The sequence below is a fragment of the Scomber scombrus genome, chromosome 24, assembly GCF_963691925.1.
Source record: "Scomber scombrus chromosome 24, fScoSco1.1, whole genome shotgun sequence".
NCBI lineage: Eukaryota > Metazoa > Chordata > Actinopteri > Scombriformes > Scombridae > Scomber > Scomber scombrus.
Genome location: NC_084993.1, coordinates 11,942,164 through 11,961,946, shown reverse-complemented (window position 1 = coordinate 11,961,946; position 19,783 = coordinate 11,942,164). Strand labels below are relative to the sequence as shown.

General features: G+C 39.0%; 1 protein-coding gene across 1 annotated transcript; it reads left to right on the top strand.

The window, feature by feature from the left end:
* The first annotated feature begins 3,821 nt into the window (after positions 1 to 3,821).
* Positions 3,822 to 13,031, top strand: enpp4 (ectonucleotide pyrophosphatase/phosphodiesterase 4). The gene is made up of 8 exons (XM_062414735.1): positions 3,822 to 3,921; positions 6,031 to 6,268; positions 6,730 to 7,020; positions 7,175 to 7,279; positions 8,273 to 8,471; positions 8,551 to 8,724; positions 8,986 to 9,255; positions 10,566 to 13,031. The coding sequence occupies exons 2-8, from the start codon at positions 6,032 to 6,034 to the stop codon at positions 10,667 to 10,669; spliced, it is 1,380 nt and encodes a 459-aa protein (XP_062270719.1). The 5' UTR covers positions 3,822 to 3,921; position 6,031; the 3' UTR covers positions 10,670 to 13,031.
* Positions 13,032 to 19,783: the final 6,752 nt, after the last annotated feature.

The following is a 19,783-nucleotide window of genomic DNA, read 5'->3' as shown; positions in this document are numbered from 1 at the left end:
AAAAAATTGAGTGTGTCTTCATACTTAAATTTGTTTGAATTGAGAAATGATTGAAAACACTTCAGTGATAAACATTTTATGACTTCAGTAGGCACCAATGAGCTTGGGGCTGTGAACTACACAGGCTGGGGCTAACACAGTGTCGGTGCCAAGCTTTTAACTAGATATATTGACAATAAAAAACTCTTTGAATATCATCCTTTTATCCCTTTATATCGTGGAATGAAGTTTAAGATGAATTTGGAAGTGTTAGAAAATACAGTATATTGTCACAAATGACAGTTTCAGGCATCTGTCTACTCCTTAGTATTTGGCATATTTTGACAGATGGCAGTTAGCTTGGGGGGGGGGGGGTGTTATGTGCTAATAAGGAATCAAACAACAATTAAAGCTAGCTACCTAACAATACAATGGACACCTTTTAGCCCTAGGCCTACAAGAACAGCTTTCCCCTGTAATTAAAACTGTAATGGAAGACTATAAAGTAACTACTTTTTGATGTCTACTGATGGCACATTAGCTAGATTTATCTTATTTCTCTCAGTGTTGAAAGTGTGAGCTACTGCAATGCTGTCACTTCAAGAAAATATTTGAAAAACCCAAGGATGTCTTTAACGAGGTGTAGAGGCGCTCTTGTTCTACTTCAGTGACCTCTGTGTTATATTGCTGTACTTTATATTGCTGTAGTTTCAAAGTGTCAGATTTACGATCCCTGTATATTCCTGTGAAACTGGACTTTAGTGCGGAACGTGCAGTTTATGTAATACATTGAGTGAGTGTGAGATTATTTGGGTGTGTGTAGAGGTCTAATGTTTAGATTTTATTGCTAGATAGATAGATAGATAGATAGATAGATAGGTAGATAGACACTCTTTGATGGGCACTCCCAAGCCCCTTACCCTAACCTTAACCATCATAACTGAATACGTTTAACCCTTATCCTAAACTGAATCTAAACCTAGTTCTAACTTTAACCTTAAAACTAAGTCTCAACCGTCAAATTGCCCTTTGAAGTTGTGATAACATAAGATAAGTGTCCTCATTACACAGAAATGTCCTCACAATGCTGGTTTTCAGCAGAAATTGGTCCTCTCAAAGATAGAAAAACATGCACACACACACACACACACACACAAACACACACACACACACACACACACACACACACACACACACACACACACACACACACACACACACACACACACACACACACACACACACACCGGGAATTCACATGTGCATGTGACATGAACCATCCCCAACTATCCCAACACTGACTCAGAACATTCTTGTCAGTTCAACTTATATTTAGAATCAGACTAACTCCTGCTAACACACACATACACTGACGTGCACACCCACACAGACACACGTGTACACACATGCGCACACACGTTATTGTCTGAGATATTTCACTGACCTTGCACACATGTTTATGATGAACTGATATGAAAGTGATTGTGAGTGAGATTTATGAGGCCTACAAGTCAAAGATGAAGTTTGTTCATGCAAACGGTGTGTGTCTTTTTATTTGTGTGTGCGTGTGTGTGTTTGTGTGTTTGTGTGTTTGTGTGTGTGTGTGTGTGTGTGCGTGCGTGTTATACATGTACATACACACATACATACCACAGAATGAAGTTAAGCTGAAATCAATAAACATGACATTTCTTCCCTACCTTTGTGAAAAGTGTGACATCCAGATCATCCTTTTCAGGCTCTGGTTCATCCTCCTTCTCAGAGGCTGATGAAGATGATGAAGATGATGATGAAGATGATGACGAAGACGATGATCTACGTGATGAGTTCCCCCTTTCCTCCTCCTCCTCCTCCTCTGGAGACTCCCTCCCCATATTCAGCTCTTGGATCCTCTCCTCTACGTCTATCTTCTCTTCTTCGTCCTCTTTCTCTTCCTCGCTATCCGATCCTGATTTGTCACCCTCCGTCTCCTTTTTCTCTTCCTCTTCATGATGTGAAGACGATGAGGAGGACGAGGAGGATGAGGAGGAAGAGGCGCTGCCTCGCCTCTCCTCGCTGGGAAGACTGGGTGCGGGGCTAGAAGGGGGTTCAGGTATTATTCCAATGCCTTGTAAGTTTTTCTCATAGGGCCCCTCGTGTGGCACCGCGTAGGTCGGCTCATTTAAATCAGACGACTGGTTCTCATAGGTCCTCATATCATCTGACCCCGGGTTCTCATAGGTCCTCATATCATCTGACCCCTGGTTCTCATAGGTCCTCATATCATCTGACCCCTGGTTCTCATAGGTCCTCACATCATCTGGCCTCTGGTTTTCATAGGTTCTCTCAGGATCGTCTGGGGTCTCATAAATGTTCTCCATCCTGGGTGAAGAAGTCAAACAGGGGTCGTTCCAAGACAGTGGAGCGAGTCAAGGTGTGCAGCAGAGTGACTGCGATGTGACTGGTGCCACCCTTATCAAAAAGCAGCCCAGGACTTTGGACAGGGCAGGCGGAGAGGCACTGCCAGGAAAAGACAGCAGTGATTCTTATAGGAGAGTACAACTTCCAGTTTTTTATTGAGCCAGTAGTGAAGCTCCATTATGTCAATGATTCACTCGCTACAGGTGCACGGTGCATCTTTTTAAAGGAGCATCTTTAGTATATTTAGCCAGCTACCAAAAACAGAGCAAATAAGCAGGGACAGCTCTGAACATATTTTGTGTGTGCTTAAAGTAAGTTTAAACTCTGCGGTTTTAGATTTAGTGAAACAAAAGACTCATTAGCAAGGTTAAAACGAGTTGGGGGGTTTTTTCTTTTTTTTTTTCTAGCATTGCACCAAAAAGATAACATGTTCAAGACACTTCCTCCATTACCACGCTGCTTCTCTGATAATAACTGCGGCGGATTATCTCTTCACCATGACTATCTCTTCTAAGTTTCAGTTCTGTATGATCTGAAACTAATAAATGATTCTTCTAAAAACAGATTTTTTATATTGGTGAGCAGTGAAGTAAAGTATATGCTATATCTCTTGTGATGGGCTAATTCCTGCAAATCCACCAGTACGACTATGGTATTTTTTTCCTGCATTTTGAGACTTCAGTACACCAAGCACTGAATCAGCATAGTCATTTTGTATGCACACTCTAAAGGTCGGTTTAACTATATATTCTTGTAGTTTTATCATGATGCTGATAGAGATTGATTGAAGATAGTGGATACATTAATGAATTAGAGTCTGCATGCAAGTGTGGGATTGCAAAGCAGTGCTACAATGTATAAAGTGAAAGGCATTGTGTTGCTGTTGGTCATGCACTTCTAATCTAACCTCAGTTACCACAATGGTATCTCACAGAGGTATGTTAACGTGACTTTACTAAAAAAACAAACAGAGGGACAATAGTGAGTTATTGTACTCGTATTTCAGCCGACATTAATAACAAGTGTACAACAGCTATTGTGTATCTTGAGCCAACAGACTCGTCACCCATACTTGTCACACCCCCGAAATTCTGAATGCTAATTGGCTGCTTGAACTGCCAATTTAGCCTAGGTGTCAGTTGACGGTTACGTTAAGGTAGACGCATCAAGACCAGAAGTGAAGCGTAAGACGACGTCAGAATTAAAGCTTGATATCTTTTAAACGTATAAACAAAGTATTTTACACGTATTAACGCGTTTCTCTTAGATGGAAATAACAAATTGAATTTATATTGATGTTAAAAACTAAACTATAGATAGCTACATATCGGTATTTTGTATGATGCAATCAGATATTTTTTAACGAGGCATTTATTATTGAAATCTCTCACCGGAAATTGCTTCAAATGACAATCGCTAGCTCGATAACATCGCAGGTTGTTTTGAGGAAGTTCATTGGAGATGTTGCGCAAATAGACTACAGAGGAAAGTTATTGAGTGCTGCTGTGTTGGAGGACGCCTGGCTGTTAGCTCTGTAAACAGGTAACACTGTGAAAGCCACAGTTTTATATATAGACGCTGTTATTAGCAAGCTAACCGCTGCTACTGCCTGCCACCTGCTAACAAGCTGCACCGTCGATAATAATATAATAATAACATTTGTTGCTCTGTTAACATCTCCCGCTCTCTATTCTTCTTCCTCCCTTCTGCTTTGTCTTCGGTGTATATTATTAATTCAATAATTAATGACATTTCATCGCTATTTTCCCCTCAGAGACTTGACACTTCCTGCCATGTATTTGACATTTCCGTTGGCTGTTAAACAGTGTTGACAGTTGGGTTGTTTACTCACAAATAAGTCAACAATGAAGGAAATATGAACTCACTTTAAGTCTACATACTATCATAATATGTATTTCCTATAACGTGGTTAAAAGAAACAACATTACCATAAATTACTCATTTCTCATTTCTTATTTTCATTATGGATTCAGTCAGTTTTCTCGATTAATCGATTAGATTTTTGCTTCAGAAAAGGTTGAACACTGATTCCCAAAGCCCAATATGACACCCTTAAATGTCTTGTTTTGTCCACAATCCTATAATACTCAGATTACTATCATAAAGGTTTAAAGAAACCAGAAAAAATAAGAAACAAAAATGAGATAATTTGGACATTTTTCCTTAAAAAAAAATGACTCAAAATGATTAATTGATAATCTAAATGGTTGTTGCAAATAACTGACTACTTCTTGCAACTGTAGTATGTTTGATTAAGGTTATTATATGTTCAGAATAAGATGTTGCAGAAGCATGGGTGTGTAATTTTCACTGCCTTATTTAATTAGCATCATCCTCAGTTTGCACAACTTGAATTGCCATATTCACAAATTAGATTTTACTTGAGTAACTTCATGAGCGTCTTCTAGAGCAGATATGGCCGACTAAAGTCTTAAAGGCTTCATTGAATGTGAATTAAATCAAATTGAGAGGCGGCAGAGGGATTCAGTGTCTCTCTGTCTTCCAGTCGTATCCCGGCTGTGGTTGCAGTCAATCTAATTTCTTTAGATTTACTCCCAATTTCACGCGTCTCCGAGATCACAGCTTGTGATCTTTGCTTTTTGGAGTGGCTTAACTCCCTCCTTTCAAGAAGCAAATACGAAAATGATATTTGATGGAAGTGAGCAACAGTAAGAGGCTCCAGCTTACACTTTGTGTCAAACCAAGCTTGAAATGTGCAGTAGTGTCTTTTTCCTCTTGTCATTTGATACGTATGAAACAGGGCTTTGGCTCGGGGCATTCAACATGAGCAGGAATCTAATAAATGCAGTACTGAGAGAGTGAATAGACTCATTTTATTCAACAATTTAAGATTGCATTTGCTTCTGAGGTGTGTTTCTAATACACAAGTCACCTTTTATAACACCATAATGGTTTCCAACGTGGGCAGACAGACAAATTGTGTGGGTTTTTCTTAGAAGAATGGCAGGGGATTCATAAACAAACCTACCATGAATAAAATACCTTTCACCCACCCACACACACGTACACCATCCCCTCCCTCACTTTAGATAATATCGCCACAAGCAGCCGTTACAACCAGGTCTGTGGCAGTTGAAACATGTTGCCCATGTGCAAGAACAACTTTCACTTTTATTTCCTGTAAAACCAAAGTTTGGTACCAAGGTATATTGTTAGCATGAAGATACACATCCCTTTTCGTCTGTGTGGTTTCTGCTGGTGCGAATGTCAGCAATCCAGTTTAGTGATGTGAAACTAAAACTCTGCTACTGTCCACATGTATGGGTTAATTATTACCTGAAGGAGCTGATTTAGTTTTATATTTTTTTAATTCTTCTTCATCAGTTTCTTTTCTTTCTCCTTTTCCTGGTATCATTGTTTTTTTAGATTCTTAGATGGGTTGTTAACTTCAGATTCACTGATTCTCTAAAGATATTACATTAAATTTGCACGTCTCTTTTTTAAATTTGCGCCATTAATTCTTCAAAGCTATATAAAACTTTCATCAATATTAATTCCTCATGTATTACTTGAAAATATATGGTATACATTATGTTATAGTTAAAGTGAAAGGACTCTAATATGAAGAGAAGTGAGCATAATTCTTTCTTTTTCTTCATCTCTCTTCAGGATGTTATTAAAAATACTGCTGGGCTTCCTGTGTGGCGTCAGGGCCACGGCGACGGAAAACACCACGACTCAGCCGGGTTCTCTGCCGCTGTTGCTGGTATCGTTCGACGGTTTCCGAGCCGACTACCTGCGCAGGTTCCCCATGCCGAACCTGAAGCTCCTGTACAGCGAGGGGGTCCTTGTAGAGCAGCTAACAAACGTTTTCATCACCAAGACGTTTCCCAACCACTACAGCCTGGTAACCATGCTGCATGTGCTGTTTTTAAGTGTAGAAGACATGTGAGATAGCAGTATGAGATGTTTATCTTAAGACATTTCCTTCCAGCTGTTTATCTGATGGTGTGAACTGATTATAATGCATGCTAGAAGGTGTGGTGAATATGAATGTGTTTGTATCAGCAATATATTTCATACTTTCATCTATATTCAGTAGGGTTCCCAAGAGGACCCCTAATAAAAACAATAGGTTTCCAACACGTGGTGCTCATATCCATAATAATGCACCCATTATGATAAAATGTAGAAACCTTGAGGATGATAATACAAAGGCAAATAAGTCAAGAAATTAATAGAGAGGAGAAATGATAACAGTCAAGTGAATATGAAGCTCTTTAACATTTGAGCTAAAAGGTAGAATCAACTCAAACAATGAATCATAGCTGTCATGAGAACTGCAGTAACGTTCTTTGTCCTCTCCAGGTGACAGGACTTTACGCAGAGTCTCATGGCATCCTGGCCAGTAACATGTACGACCCCGTCAGCCAGAAGCACTTTCACATCGGCAGCACCGACCCCATGTGGTGGAACGAGGCGCGGCCCATCTGGGTCTCGGCGCTGGACTCCGGCTACAAGACGGCGGCCATGATGTGGCCCGGTTCCGAAGTGACCATCAGCAACCACACTGCGACGCATTTCTCTCACTACAATCCCAATGTGACGTTCCAGGAGAGACTGGGGAACGTGACAAACTGGATACTGGGGAACGGGCAGGTAGAAAAGTTATCTTACTGAGCTTAATGTTACTTTAAAGTCACCGCTCTAAAAGTTAGTTAACAGGACTTTGGTCAACATTGTAATACTTGATGTCTGGAAGGGTGAACAGCTATTTTCTGACATTCTGTACCCTACACCTCATCCCCCCCAGGAGCAAGGAGTGATGTTCGCAGCCCTCTACTGGGAGGAACCTGACCGCTCAGGTCACATATACGGCCCCGACAACACCACTGCTATGAGCAAAGTCCTGAAGGAGGTACAGATTGTGGAAGTATATGTATTTTTAATATATCAAAACCTCAGAGGAGTTTGCTTGTGCCTGGCTTATAAAACTAAATGTCTAAAAGACACCAGATGTTCCTGAAATCTGTTGTTCTAAATGAAAAGTTTGTAAGTATATGTCATAAACAACCCCAATTGGGATTTTTTCTCCCAGTGGACGTTCTGACTTGTTAAACACAGCTGTAACTACAGTAAGTAAGTAACGCCACAATGTGAAGCAGAGTGCATCATTTTCTATATAAGATCACCTCGAAGTGTCCCAATTTTTTTAGTATTTATGAACATTTTATGTATCGAGGGCTAAAAAGAGACAGATGGTAGAGAATGAGGGGAGAGAGAAAGAGAGAGAGGATATGACATGGAACAAACGTCCCTGCTTGACGTGACCCAGAAACATTGTGGTTCATGGTTGGGGCCTTAACTCTTACACCACTCACCACAGAAAGAAAAAGGTTGCATCTCTCCAGTTATAAATAGTTTTTAGTCAGTTTAACCAAAGGTAAGGTTTAGGTGCATGTGTTTTTGGTAGGTGTAGCCACTCCTTAAGTGAACTCTGAGTCAACGGTTATGAAATTATGTTTGTGCAATTTTCATGCATTGCAGAAACAATCAGCCTAATTATATGTTGGATTATATGTTGGTTCTTGCTATCTATTGAGTAACCGGTTAGATGTTTTTTCATGTGATGTTTATGTATTTCCCTGCAGCAGAGGTTCCATCCATGCATTTTATATTAATTAAATGATTAAATTAGAAAAGCTAAATGAAAACAGCAGATCTTGGAAACATTTCCGCAGAGCAATTAAGTGTGTGCTCTTGCTTGGCAGAAATGTTTACATTGATAAATATGCAATAAAAGTAGCCACGGTTTGACTTAACTCACTTGAAGGTTAATCACATTTGGTTCAGAACACCTTTCACAAGGAATTTGGGGTATTGATGGCCGCGTCTGGTTGCGTGTGATCAGGTTGACGACAACATCGGCCTGCTGGTGTCGGAGCTGAAGCGGAACAAGCTCTGGGGTCGCATTAACGTCATGGTAACCAGCGACCACGGCATGGCTCAGTGCTCGGCCGATCGCCTCATACGGCTGGACAGCTGCGTCCATCCCGACAACTACACACTGGTGGACCTCTCACCTGTCACAGCCCTCATCCCAAAAAAAGGTAACCAGGCTCACATCAGCTAACATGAGATGTAGAAATCCAGATTAAGTGCTCACTTGAATCTATATTCCTGTTGCAGACCAAGATGTTGTGTTTGAGAAGCTGAAAAAGTGCCACCCCAACATGACGGCATATTTAAAGAAGGCCATTCCCGATAGGCTGCACTACCGGAACAACGAGCGCATCCAGCCAATCATACTGATTGCTGACGAGGGCTGGACCATAGTGCAGCAAGGAGACACACTGCCCAGATGTATGTATCTTCTACAATTTTTGTCTATTGTGTTCCCTGAACTGGGATAGACAGATATTTTGCTAATAAGAAAGTGGTTATCTGAACAGCTGAGCTAATGTGGGGCAGCTTTGGAGTATCTGGAAGGTATATTTTAACGTTTGATGGGGCTAGGACACAAGTATACATACAAATAGTCTCATTAATATGCAAATGTACACTTTAAAATATTCACTGCACCGTCACCCACCAACTCTCTCTCTCTCTCCTTCTGTCTCTCAGTGGGCGACCACGGGTATGACAACTCCTTACCCAGCATGCACCCTTTCCTGGCAGCGGTTGGGCCCAGCTTCCGTAAGGGCTACCGAATCAGCAGTTTACAGAGCGTGGACGTTTATCCGCTAATGTGCCAACTGTTGTCGGTGCCCGCGGAGCCCAACAACGGCACCCTGACCCAGGCTCGGTGTATGCTGGCTGCTGAGACCTGCTGGGATGTCCCTCTGGTGGTCGGCCTGGTGGTGGGTGTCCTGCTGGTGCTCACTACAATTACTGGTAAGCCTGAATGATTGCAACAGTGTATTTACTTACTGTGAGAGCAGGACACATACAAGTAAGCTATAAAAAGGGGATTAAATAATAAAATGGGTTACCACAGTGTTGTTAAAAATACTGTCAACCTTTCTGATAAGGTGAGATTTTGCAACCACTAGTAAGACTTTAAAAATGAGCCATAAAATCTTCAAATCAATTCATAAACTGACGGGTGACCAGTGAAGAGCAGCCAGGATTCGTGTTATGTGCTTCTCTGAAAAGTTTGTTTAAAGTCTGGCAGCAGCGTTAAAAAAAAAAACATTGATTGGGGGCTTCATTTTTAACAGTATTAGATGAGGCACAGAGACTGCACATGAAACTATTGATCACACTTTATCAAGACATACAGTATCATGCAGATTACAATGGAAGTCAATGTTAAGTCTCTGCATAATATGCTGCAGGGCTAGCAGGTAGATAGAGAATAAAATGGGACCCAGGATGGACCCCTGAGGTACCCCACAAAAGAAGAGGACGCACCTCCAACCACAACAGAGAAGGATCTGTTTGACAGATAAGGAAGAAACCAGTCCAGACTCACACCACTGATGACGAGTGTGAGTGTTTAATGTGGGTCAAAAGCTGAGTTGAGAACAATAAGAAATAAATTACCTAGCCTACCTCTACGACAGGCTGTAAGTCATTAGTTAGACTTTGACCAGAGCAGTTGCAGTCCTCTGAAGAGAATTATTGCCAGGTTGGATTTTTTCCAAAAATCTTGGACACCAATGGAAGTGACATCACGAGAGGGTTTTTAGGGAACCCTTTAAAAAAACATTCTAAAACCTTTATTTAAAAACCTAATCCTAAAACCTGAGACTAAGACAAGCTAGAGCGCTGAAAAAAGCAAACAAACAAAATATGCATCCCATAAAGCGAATCACGATACATTTCATTGGTCACACGTCTTGAAAATGGTGACATCATCTAAAACACGCTCAAGTTGCATCTGAATCTAAAGAGAGAAGCACTCAATCGTCACACCTGGTTTTAATGGGTTCAAAGAATGTAAACAATTGCATTTTTTAAATTGGAGGGGAAATGCCTTTGGACAGAGATGAGTTAATAGCGGCTCAGATATCGGGACAGACTGTTGAAGTGTTACTTTGAAAACCAAGCTGGAACGCAGTTGAAAGAGCATCAAGAGCTCCAGTGCTGACATTGAGATTGAGATTTTGAAAGGTAACTCTTAATCCCTGAAGTTTCAGTCTTCATGTACCGAAACGTGTCTCCAGCTCATAATTAAATCATAAATACTTGTTTTTCCTCAGGTCTATTTAGATTAATGAGCAGGCGCCGCCCGTCAGGCTCCCGTCCCTTTCAGAGGCTGCAGGTTGACTACGACGATGATGATGACGACCCTTTGTTGGAGTAAACCATCCAGAGCCGGTCTTCACCTGCTCTTACTCCGATAGGTACTTGACATGTTGCACTTTACTTACTTAGACCGCTGCCCTAGCTTTCACTTTGGCATGTGTGTATATGTGTGTTCACTTGCACACACACACACATATGCAGTAGAAAGACGTGCTGTTTTAAAAGCCTTTAGGTTAACTGGTACCTGATTATTCTGCTGTGAAGTTGTACACTGGTGTAAAAACAAGAAATGGTGAATACTATAGTTGTCAGTACTCTCTATAATGTTACTGTTGTTAAAATCCGGTTACCAGAGATGACTTGAACATGTGACAAGAAGCCAGTGAAGTTTTGTTGAGGAATAAAATGTGTTTTTGAGGAAATATTGAAGAGTTTTAGGTGGATGATTATAATTTAACTCTGGGAGATTTAAAAAAAGAGACTTTTGTTGAACATTTATTTTATGTTTCTTTGGGAATTTTGTTAATAGACATGTTTGTATTTTTTGTTGTAGTGTTATTTTTTTGTCAGCAGAGGGAGCCAGTTGCTTATTTAAGTGTGATATTGTCTTGAAGGCAAAGCTTTTCTTTTTCTTCTTAGCTTTAATGGTCTTTATTCTTCACATTTCTATATCTACACAGTTCTGTTACTGTTGAGGTTTATACCTGAGTATGAAATCATCTAAATAATATTTTAATTTCTCCCATTTATCCATGCTTCCATAAAAACTCTGGAGTCAGAATTTATACATGTTTAATATTAAATTACAGAATAAAAGGTAATATTAAATATAAATGCCACAGTAAGAGGAAATGGAGATTTTTGAGATTTCTATGCAAATTGTTCACTAAGTGTAGTTGTCCCGGGTGTTCATTCTGTACTTATATATGTTTATGAATTATACCAAAGAAAGTTCATTTCTCCAAAGACGTATTCACCATCTGAAAAAGAGACTTTCTCACAGGGGGATGTTGTTCTCAGTTAAATGGAACTAAAGCAAAATTGTTGTTACTATTATTATTGTTATTATTTATTATATTAGTTACTCACATATATTTTAGAGATGTTACAAGATCAAATTCAGGTCACGATTTTTAAGGTTGCAAACTTGGCGAAAGCATTTTGGAGCCCATTTTTATTCACTCAAATTTGGGCATATTCTTTTTATTCCACAGATTTGGTACTTAGCTCCAGGGCATATTGATAGGACAGCCAGATGTTTTTCAGGGATCAGATCTGTTGATCACAGCGCTGCTGAAGTAGAGTAGTAGTTACAATGAGAGGTTAAAGGATACGTCTGGTTATATATGTATGTTTCTTATTCAGCGAATCCCATGAAAAGAGCAAAACTATGATTCATCTCCGAACAATTGTTGTCTGTGTAGCCAACATGTCTTATACTTCTGTGCCATAGAGCTCAGTTGTCATCAAACACATCAATTTGGAACTATTGGTGACATGTGACTTCATGAATATGTCACAAACACACACAGCAGTTTATTTAGACTCAAAGTATACATTAGAACACCAAATACGTATTAATCCACAGCTGAAAATAGTCCCCAATAAATACAGTTTACGGCTGTTTGCCAAAAACTACAATGCCCAGCTGTTTTATGTAAAAACTGAGTGTTTTTTAAAATGAAGTAATGGGCTAGGGGTTGACTGCCACAGACAGGGCAGAGATGTCAGAAAGCGTTAAGATTCAACTCATTGATTTTGTTATTTTCATGGAATTCGTTGCCAATAAAACTGCACAATATCGCCAAGCCTTATCTTCTAACGCAGCGCTTATGTATACACTGTTCATGCATTTTTTCATGTGTTTGTGTTTGTAACGTGCCTCTGGCTGCTGAAACTAATCATGAAGAAACTTCCATCCAAAGTCTCGCCATGTGCCGTTTCTTTGTTCAGCGTGTAGCATTTTATTGCAACATCAAAATGTAAAATTACATATGATGCTTTGATTGAATCACCATGATAAAATGAGACAGTTTCCAATGAGTCACTCTAGCACTGTTGTCACTGTTGGTATGTTTTCTAATTCAGACCATATGTCCCATAAACACTGTTGTATGCTGCTGCAGCAAATTAAGTGACACGTTTAAACCAGTCCCTGCAAGATGGTCTCACATTTACGGTGATCATATTTATCATATTTATGTGTGTTTGTGATGTTAAAATGCTACATGCAAGCTGCGTCTTTTGCACTCTATTTGTGTTCGATCCTTAAAGTTACTGTTTGTAGTTTTCCAGTTTTGAGAAGTGTAAAAAGTCCTTTTGTTACTATGCAAATCCTGCTTGGCCTGTCAAGAGATTTCAGCGGTTTAATGAGATCATTTAAATGAATAAAGCTGCTTGGAATATGTGATAAATGTTGGTGTTGTGATTCATATAACAACCTCTCACATATGAAGTGTAAATAAATGGAAAGGAAAAGCGACACACATTTGGAAAAATTAATTTATATTCCTTTGTATTTTTTTTTTTTATCTCCATCGCAGTCACAACATTACAATGTAATAAAATGGTAAATATATAAAATCAAACTCAGTACTGACACATATACATTTCTGTATCGTGTACAAAACCAAATGAGCTGTACATGTTTTCATTTATATCTGTTTTATATTTTTAAAATCTGTCATAATTTCTATGTAGTCATCTGTATTATTGTAAATCTTTGTCTCTTCACAGATAAATAGACTTTTATTTTCAGGAGGTATTGTAACAAAAATAACACATTTCCTAACGTTGGCCACCTAGAGCCATTGAAAATATCATTCAACTCTTCCCCAGAATGCTTGAACACTATCGTAGACACAGAATACACAGACGAACCGGAGATAAGCAACGTGTCACCTTGTTTTTCTCCAGTTTCGTTTGTGGTTGGTCAGACATTCGGCGTGAATTTGGGTATTCCCCCAAAAAGACCAGAAGGTTCCTGAATGATGTTTTGTGAGCTGACGCAGGAGCAGTTTGAACAAGGTTGATGACAGCAGCCATCATTCTTGAGGAGAAGTTAGTAGACGTTAGCCAGACAGCCCCTGCCTGCTCTCATGAGGAAATAAAACTGCTGGACTGCTAGTTTTGTTTCTCTGTGGCCATTTTCAACCCAAAGTTTGAAATTTGTGCTATGTATATGTGCTTATGAGCTGCATACTGCAAATACAACCATCTTATCAAGCTGTTTAATCCCTTCCAGTGTCCATTTTAACAAATGCTTAGTTTTCCCTTAAAGAACTTGTTCACCCAAATTTTTTCCATATCCACAACCATATGGAATTTGTTGTGCTTCATATTTAGCGTATAATTATTGGGGTTGAACCAATCTTTTCATCTAACTCTTGGCAAGAAAAGTAAAGCATATTTCCCAAAATGTCAAATTATTCCTTAAATATATTGTCTCTAAAACATTTTTTTCAAATTATATCTCAATTGGCTCATTTTTCACTTGTTTTAATGCATAATATCAGGGATTCAAATTGACATTTGTACACTTCTTAGAAAGAATATGTCCAATCATTGCTTGTGGAGATGGTTTCTCTTTGCCGAGCAATTAAAAACTATCTTCGGTCTTTAGCAGCAATGTGAGACGGATGTTAACTGAACCAAATCTTGCTAATGGCTGTCTGGCAAATCGTCTCCAAAAACTTCATCCTGCCTACACATCTAATATCAGTGTGCTTATACTCAGGACAACACGATGGCACAGACTCCTACGAAAAAACACAGTTTCCAGTCAAACCATATTTTTCTTCTCTCGTCTTACATTCTGGATATTTATAAGGAACATTTACTATCGGTACATTTTGAAAGAGCCATCTAAGCGAACTCATCGAACATAGATCCAACTGAGAAGGATTACCAGAAAAAGGTATTTACAATCAAAATGCCAATCACGAGAAAGTAAAAGCTACTTTAGCACATCGAAATCTCTAAAGCTACTTTTTTTTTTTTCCAAGCTGAAGAACACAGTAGAAAAGCATGACCGCAACAAAATAAAAGCTCATTGTACATCATATAGATACATCCACGTTAAGGTTTAGATTGACCCTGCCCTGTGCTTATAGTATCCAGACCTGAATCAAATCACTGAAATCCTTCGTGCTTTTTTTCTCCATGATTGAATTTGAGTATTTGTGCCAAAAAACTGAACCTCTTAAGTTCTAAAATAAAAGTATTTCTGTTGTAATTGAACTCAAATCTGGTAGAAACTGGTCTGAGATCAGAAACAGCTTAGCGTTTAGCCTTGAGTTCTACAAAACTATGATGAGTAATGATACTTTCACAGCTCTGGACCAAGCAAGTAAAACTTTGGCTAAAAAAAAGCATATGAAGCTTTACTGACACATACGGCACACACACACACGCTTGTCTTTATATCCTTGTGAGGACCCCCTTACCCTGACCTCAACCATCACAACTAAATGCCTAAACCCAACCCTTCCTTAACCTTAACCTTAAAACTAAGTCTTAACCCTCAAATTGCCCTTTGAAGTTGTGAGGACCGGCCAAATTTTCCTCACAACACAGAAATGTCCTCACAACGCCGGTTTACAACTGAAATTGGTCCTCTTAAAGATACAAAGACATGCACACACACACATACACACCCTAACCACATACCTCATATGCTTTGCAGACCCTGATAGTGGAACATTTGTGTGTTTATCCAAAGCAAAAAAAAAAATAACTTTCCGGTTTTAATTTTCACAATTAGATGCACATTCCTCAGTCGTGAAGTCGCATCCATCCCAGCTGTTCTCTAGTTAAAGGTACAATACACTGTTTTTTTTTGTTTTTTTTCACCCACCCACCTGACCAATTTTAACAAATCAAAAGACAAATTCTTAATCAAGTCCATAAAAATGATAAGCAGGATCACCAAATGATCATAAATAAACACAAAAAACTCTCAAAACATGTAAACAAATGGTGCAGATCAGTTTACGTCACGTTTGCATTGTTGCACATTAATACTGTTAATTAATTAATACATTATGGTTTCTGCTATCTTCACCTCCTCATTTCAAACTAATAAAAAAGGCAAAAATAATAATAAAAAAGCAATACATTAGTACAGTGATGTGGTGTTTTTTTTCTTTTTTTTGTAGTCCAGAACTTCTCTGTCTGTAACCTTGCATAGCTGTGGATATGTAGCCATACAATAGTGACAAAACACTGGATTTTCAATATCCTACAGAGCAGACCTGCCTAAGGCTCTGGTTACAAACTTTTCATGTGGAGCGGTGCAGACTCGACTGTAGACCAGAATGTGGATCCAGGCATTTCTTGACTGCTGGGTGACATGATTTGTGGAAAAACAAAATAATCTATCTGCAGTTTGATTATGAGGCTACAATCGAGTCTCAACGCTGCATATGAGAAGCAAGAATACTGCCGTCATAAGAAATAACTTTTTTTTTTTTTTGGTTGTGTCAAACCTGATTTGGCTGTGTTACACCTGATCTCTGATTGGTGGGAGTTGTAAGGGGCGAGGGGCAAGGGGGCCTCTGCAGTGACCATTTATTTTTCCCGGGAGCTTAAATCTAGAACATTCATGCAAGAAATTCACAAGCACAATCTGTGAGACTAACACAAAATGCCTGACTGTGCTCTCTAGATTTCCACATATTCGGTTTTTCGGACCACGTGCTAACACAGTATGCTGTTTTCCTTTGCTTTAAGCGCTGTGCTCTGACATTAATGTGCTGTGCATGTCCAAATCAGAGTGTACCAAAAATTAGCACCACCTTCTTAATAGTCATCTTTTTACACGACTAACGACTCAGTTATCTTGGAAAAAAAACCTCCACTTCTGTCGAGTGGATAAGGCATTGTTGCTTTTACTGTTATGGGTCAACCGGTGTCAACAGAAGGTGTTGCTGTTTTTATGTACACTCTCTACATGAGGAGACAGAGATTGATTGAATACTACTACTATTCAATCAATCTGAATGTGAAACACTCAAATTTTCTAAACATATTTGGCTAAATTCTTCATATATCACTGGAACCACAACTATACAAAAACCACCCATCGTTACTCAATAGCACCATATGAATATTGTTCCCAAATTATAAAGGGGTAAGGGATCATTGGACATTAGTGTGTGAGTGCATGTGTGTATTTATGTGTTCAAGCGGCGAGGTAGGGACATATCCCTGCTGCGGAGGAAAACCCTGTCTGTGTGTGTGTGTTTGTGTGTGTGTGTTGTGAATGTGTGAACTAAGCACATCTCTCTGCGTCAGAGACTTGCATAGCTTCTGCAGGACAGGAAGAGCAGTTGTCCATTTGGACGGAGCCTTTGGCACAGCCTTGGCCGATAACTGAAGGCAGTACTGAAGTTGCACCATAGAATTCAAAGAGACAATCTGCCCTTATTGCACCATAAGTACATGTGTGTTTCATATTTTGCACCATATGAAGTGGGATTAGCAGCCAATTGACTCTGTAGCTTGAGTGTGTTGCACCATATGAACACTGATGCTGCAGCTTTTGTTGCACGCTTGCACAAACTAATTTGTCTTTTATTCTTTTTATTTGACTACTGTAGCACCACGGAAAAGTAATGTAAGCTCACTCCTGGTTCACATTGTTCAAACTTAAAGGGATACTTCAACATTTTTGTGTTAGTGGGTTGTTGTTTTTTACCTGCCACATGGTGATGAAAACAGATAGGACTTAAATTTATTCATCATCTACATCTGTTGAGCATTTTTTTAGATTAATCAATTCAGTATTTAGTCTATAATAATAGTCCCCAACATGGGGGTTGGGACCCCTGTAAGGGTCATTAGATAAATCAAACAGATCACAATATGATGAACAGGATAGGAAAGAAGAAAAAACTTGAGTTTATTTCTTCATACTTTACTGCAATGTTTGTTTTATTCTCACATGTATTATTGAATTATTTTATCATTTCAGGCCTCTTAAAATGATTCAAATATGTCCATCGGTTATACTGCTAACAACCAGTGGACATATGCAACCATTTCTTTGTTTTAAGGGGTCACAAGCCAAAAAGATTTTGAACCACCAGTCTATAAAATGTTAGACAATGGAGCAAAACATGCATGACAAGTCCAGTCATTTTTGCATGATTACTGACTTAATCAAGTATTAAAATCGGTTCATTTTCTGTCAATTGACTTATTGTTTCAGCACTTACTAAAAGGCAAGAAAAATTAGAGAATAAAACATCAAAATATGTTAAAGTATCTCTTTTCACATGTGCTACGCGCTCAGCTATACCGCTGGAATGGGACTAGAGAGAAGGTGTGAAGCGCTGGACAGCAAAAACACTTTCACTACCTTCCAAACTCTTTGTTTTACTGGCCGCCACACGGTGTAAAGGCGGCCCTCTGACGGCGTGTGATTTCAGGAGTTTCAGCATTTCTACCGACGGCCTGATGACTGATATCTTGGCTCATTTGTTGTCGCCTGCCAATGTAACAGCTTGGATTAGAGGGATAAACAAACCAAAAAAATAAATAATGAGCCATACATCACAGCTCAGCCGTGGGTGGCTTTGTAGGAGTTGGTACTGGACGTGTTACAGGAGAAGACAAGTCATCGGGAGGGTTGTGACGATTAAAGTCCAAAACTGTTTTGTATTAGCTTCAGTGACAGCACCCTGTTAGCGTGGGACCAACATGATTAAGACATCACAAACAGAAAACTGTAGTAGACATAGATCAAATATTATTAGTCATGCATTTGCTCTTTATGTTGAAAATTTGGAGATAATTTCTCATTTTTGTCACTGTCTAGCAAGTTAACCCGACGCAGCCAGATTTTTTTTTTTTTTTTTTTTTTTTTTGCATTAGCCACTGTGGACAGACTAGATAAAGAAAATTTGCCCTCGCAGAATCCTTTCTAAGCATAACAGGAAAGGATGGAGAACTTGTCCCTTCAATTTTCTTTCAATATTCTTACAGCTTCAATTGATTTTTTTGTCTGTTTCTCAGAATTTCAAACAATATTGGACATCCTCACCTTTTGTCTGCTATTGATGGTATTTTTTAATTTTATTTTTTTAATAGCCTGCTTTTATGTTTATTAATTAGCATTACAGAATTGTGGGGAGTTTGGCATATTCGCTAATGTACATGTTTCTGCAGTAGATCTTTGGCTCAAGCTCCATGCTAACTCTTTAGCATATAATGTATTGAGTGAGAAACAGACTATATCAATAAGTAAAAATACTGTTATTGTGGCAATTCCATGTTAAGTTCTTAGTGTATATAAAGATAGCATATTATATAAATTCATAAAATGTAGAACATAAATATCCAGTTAACCCACCGGATTTCAGGGGGAAACCACCTTTTCTTTATATAGGCAGAAATTTTAGCTACAGAAAGTTTTGACTCTGAAATATTTCAACATTGTCAGGCATTCAGGAGCAAGAACATTACATTATTTTAGTCTTAAGTTTTGTTTTGAGTGTCTATTCTCATTTTCTCACTGTAGAGCTAATGTTGCTAACTGAGGTTTAACATAGTGTATGCTAAAGTGTAGGTATCCTGAAAAAAACAGTTTGGCATTTCTAGAAATATGTCTTTTTACTTCATTGTTGAGAGTTTATACCTAGTTATAACTATTTCTTGAGCAGTAAACCAACTTACAACTTTATGAGCCTCAGAAAAAACTATGGACAGAGGCAGGCTAGCTGGTTCGCCCTGCTTTCATTCTTTATGCTGAGCTAAGCTAATCTTCGAATTAGCATATTTCCCAAAATGTTAAACTATTCCTTTAAGAGATGAGTGAAATTTGTATCAGTGTGCATTAAATGCCAGTACCCTCTCCATCTCCATCTTTCCCATCATGCTCGTCTACTCTCCCTGGTAACCTCGACGACCTAAAAACCGACGTGTCCAACTGCTCTATCCCCAGTCGACAACAACATAACGGTACATAAAAAACATCCCTTCTGTACATAGAAAATATATACACTACCTTTTGACTAGACTAACGACATTGTGTTCGGAAACTCCTTTTTTTTTAAATTGAAGTTTGTTCTTTCTTTGTGTCCTGTCTTTTTATTCTACTGAAACCCATGAAAGTGTGCGCAACGTAAACAGCATGCAGTAGCCGAAGACTCCGGTGTGAAACCGCGCTCAT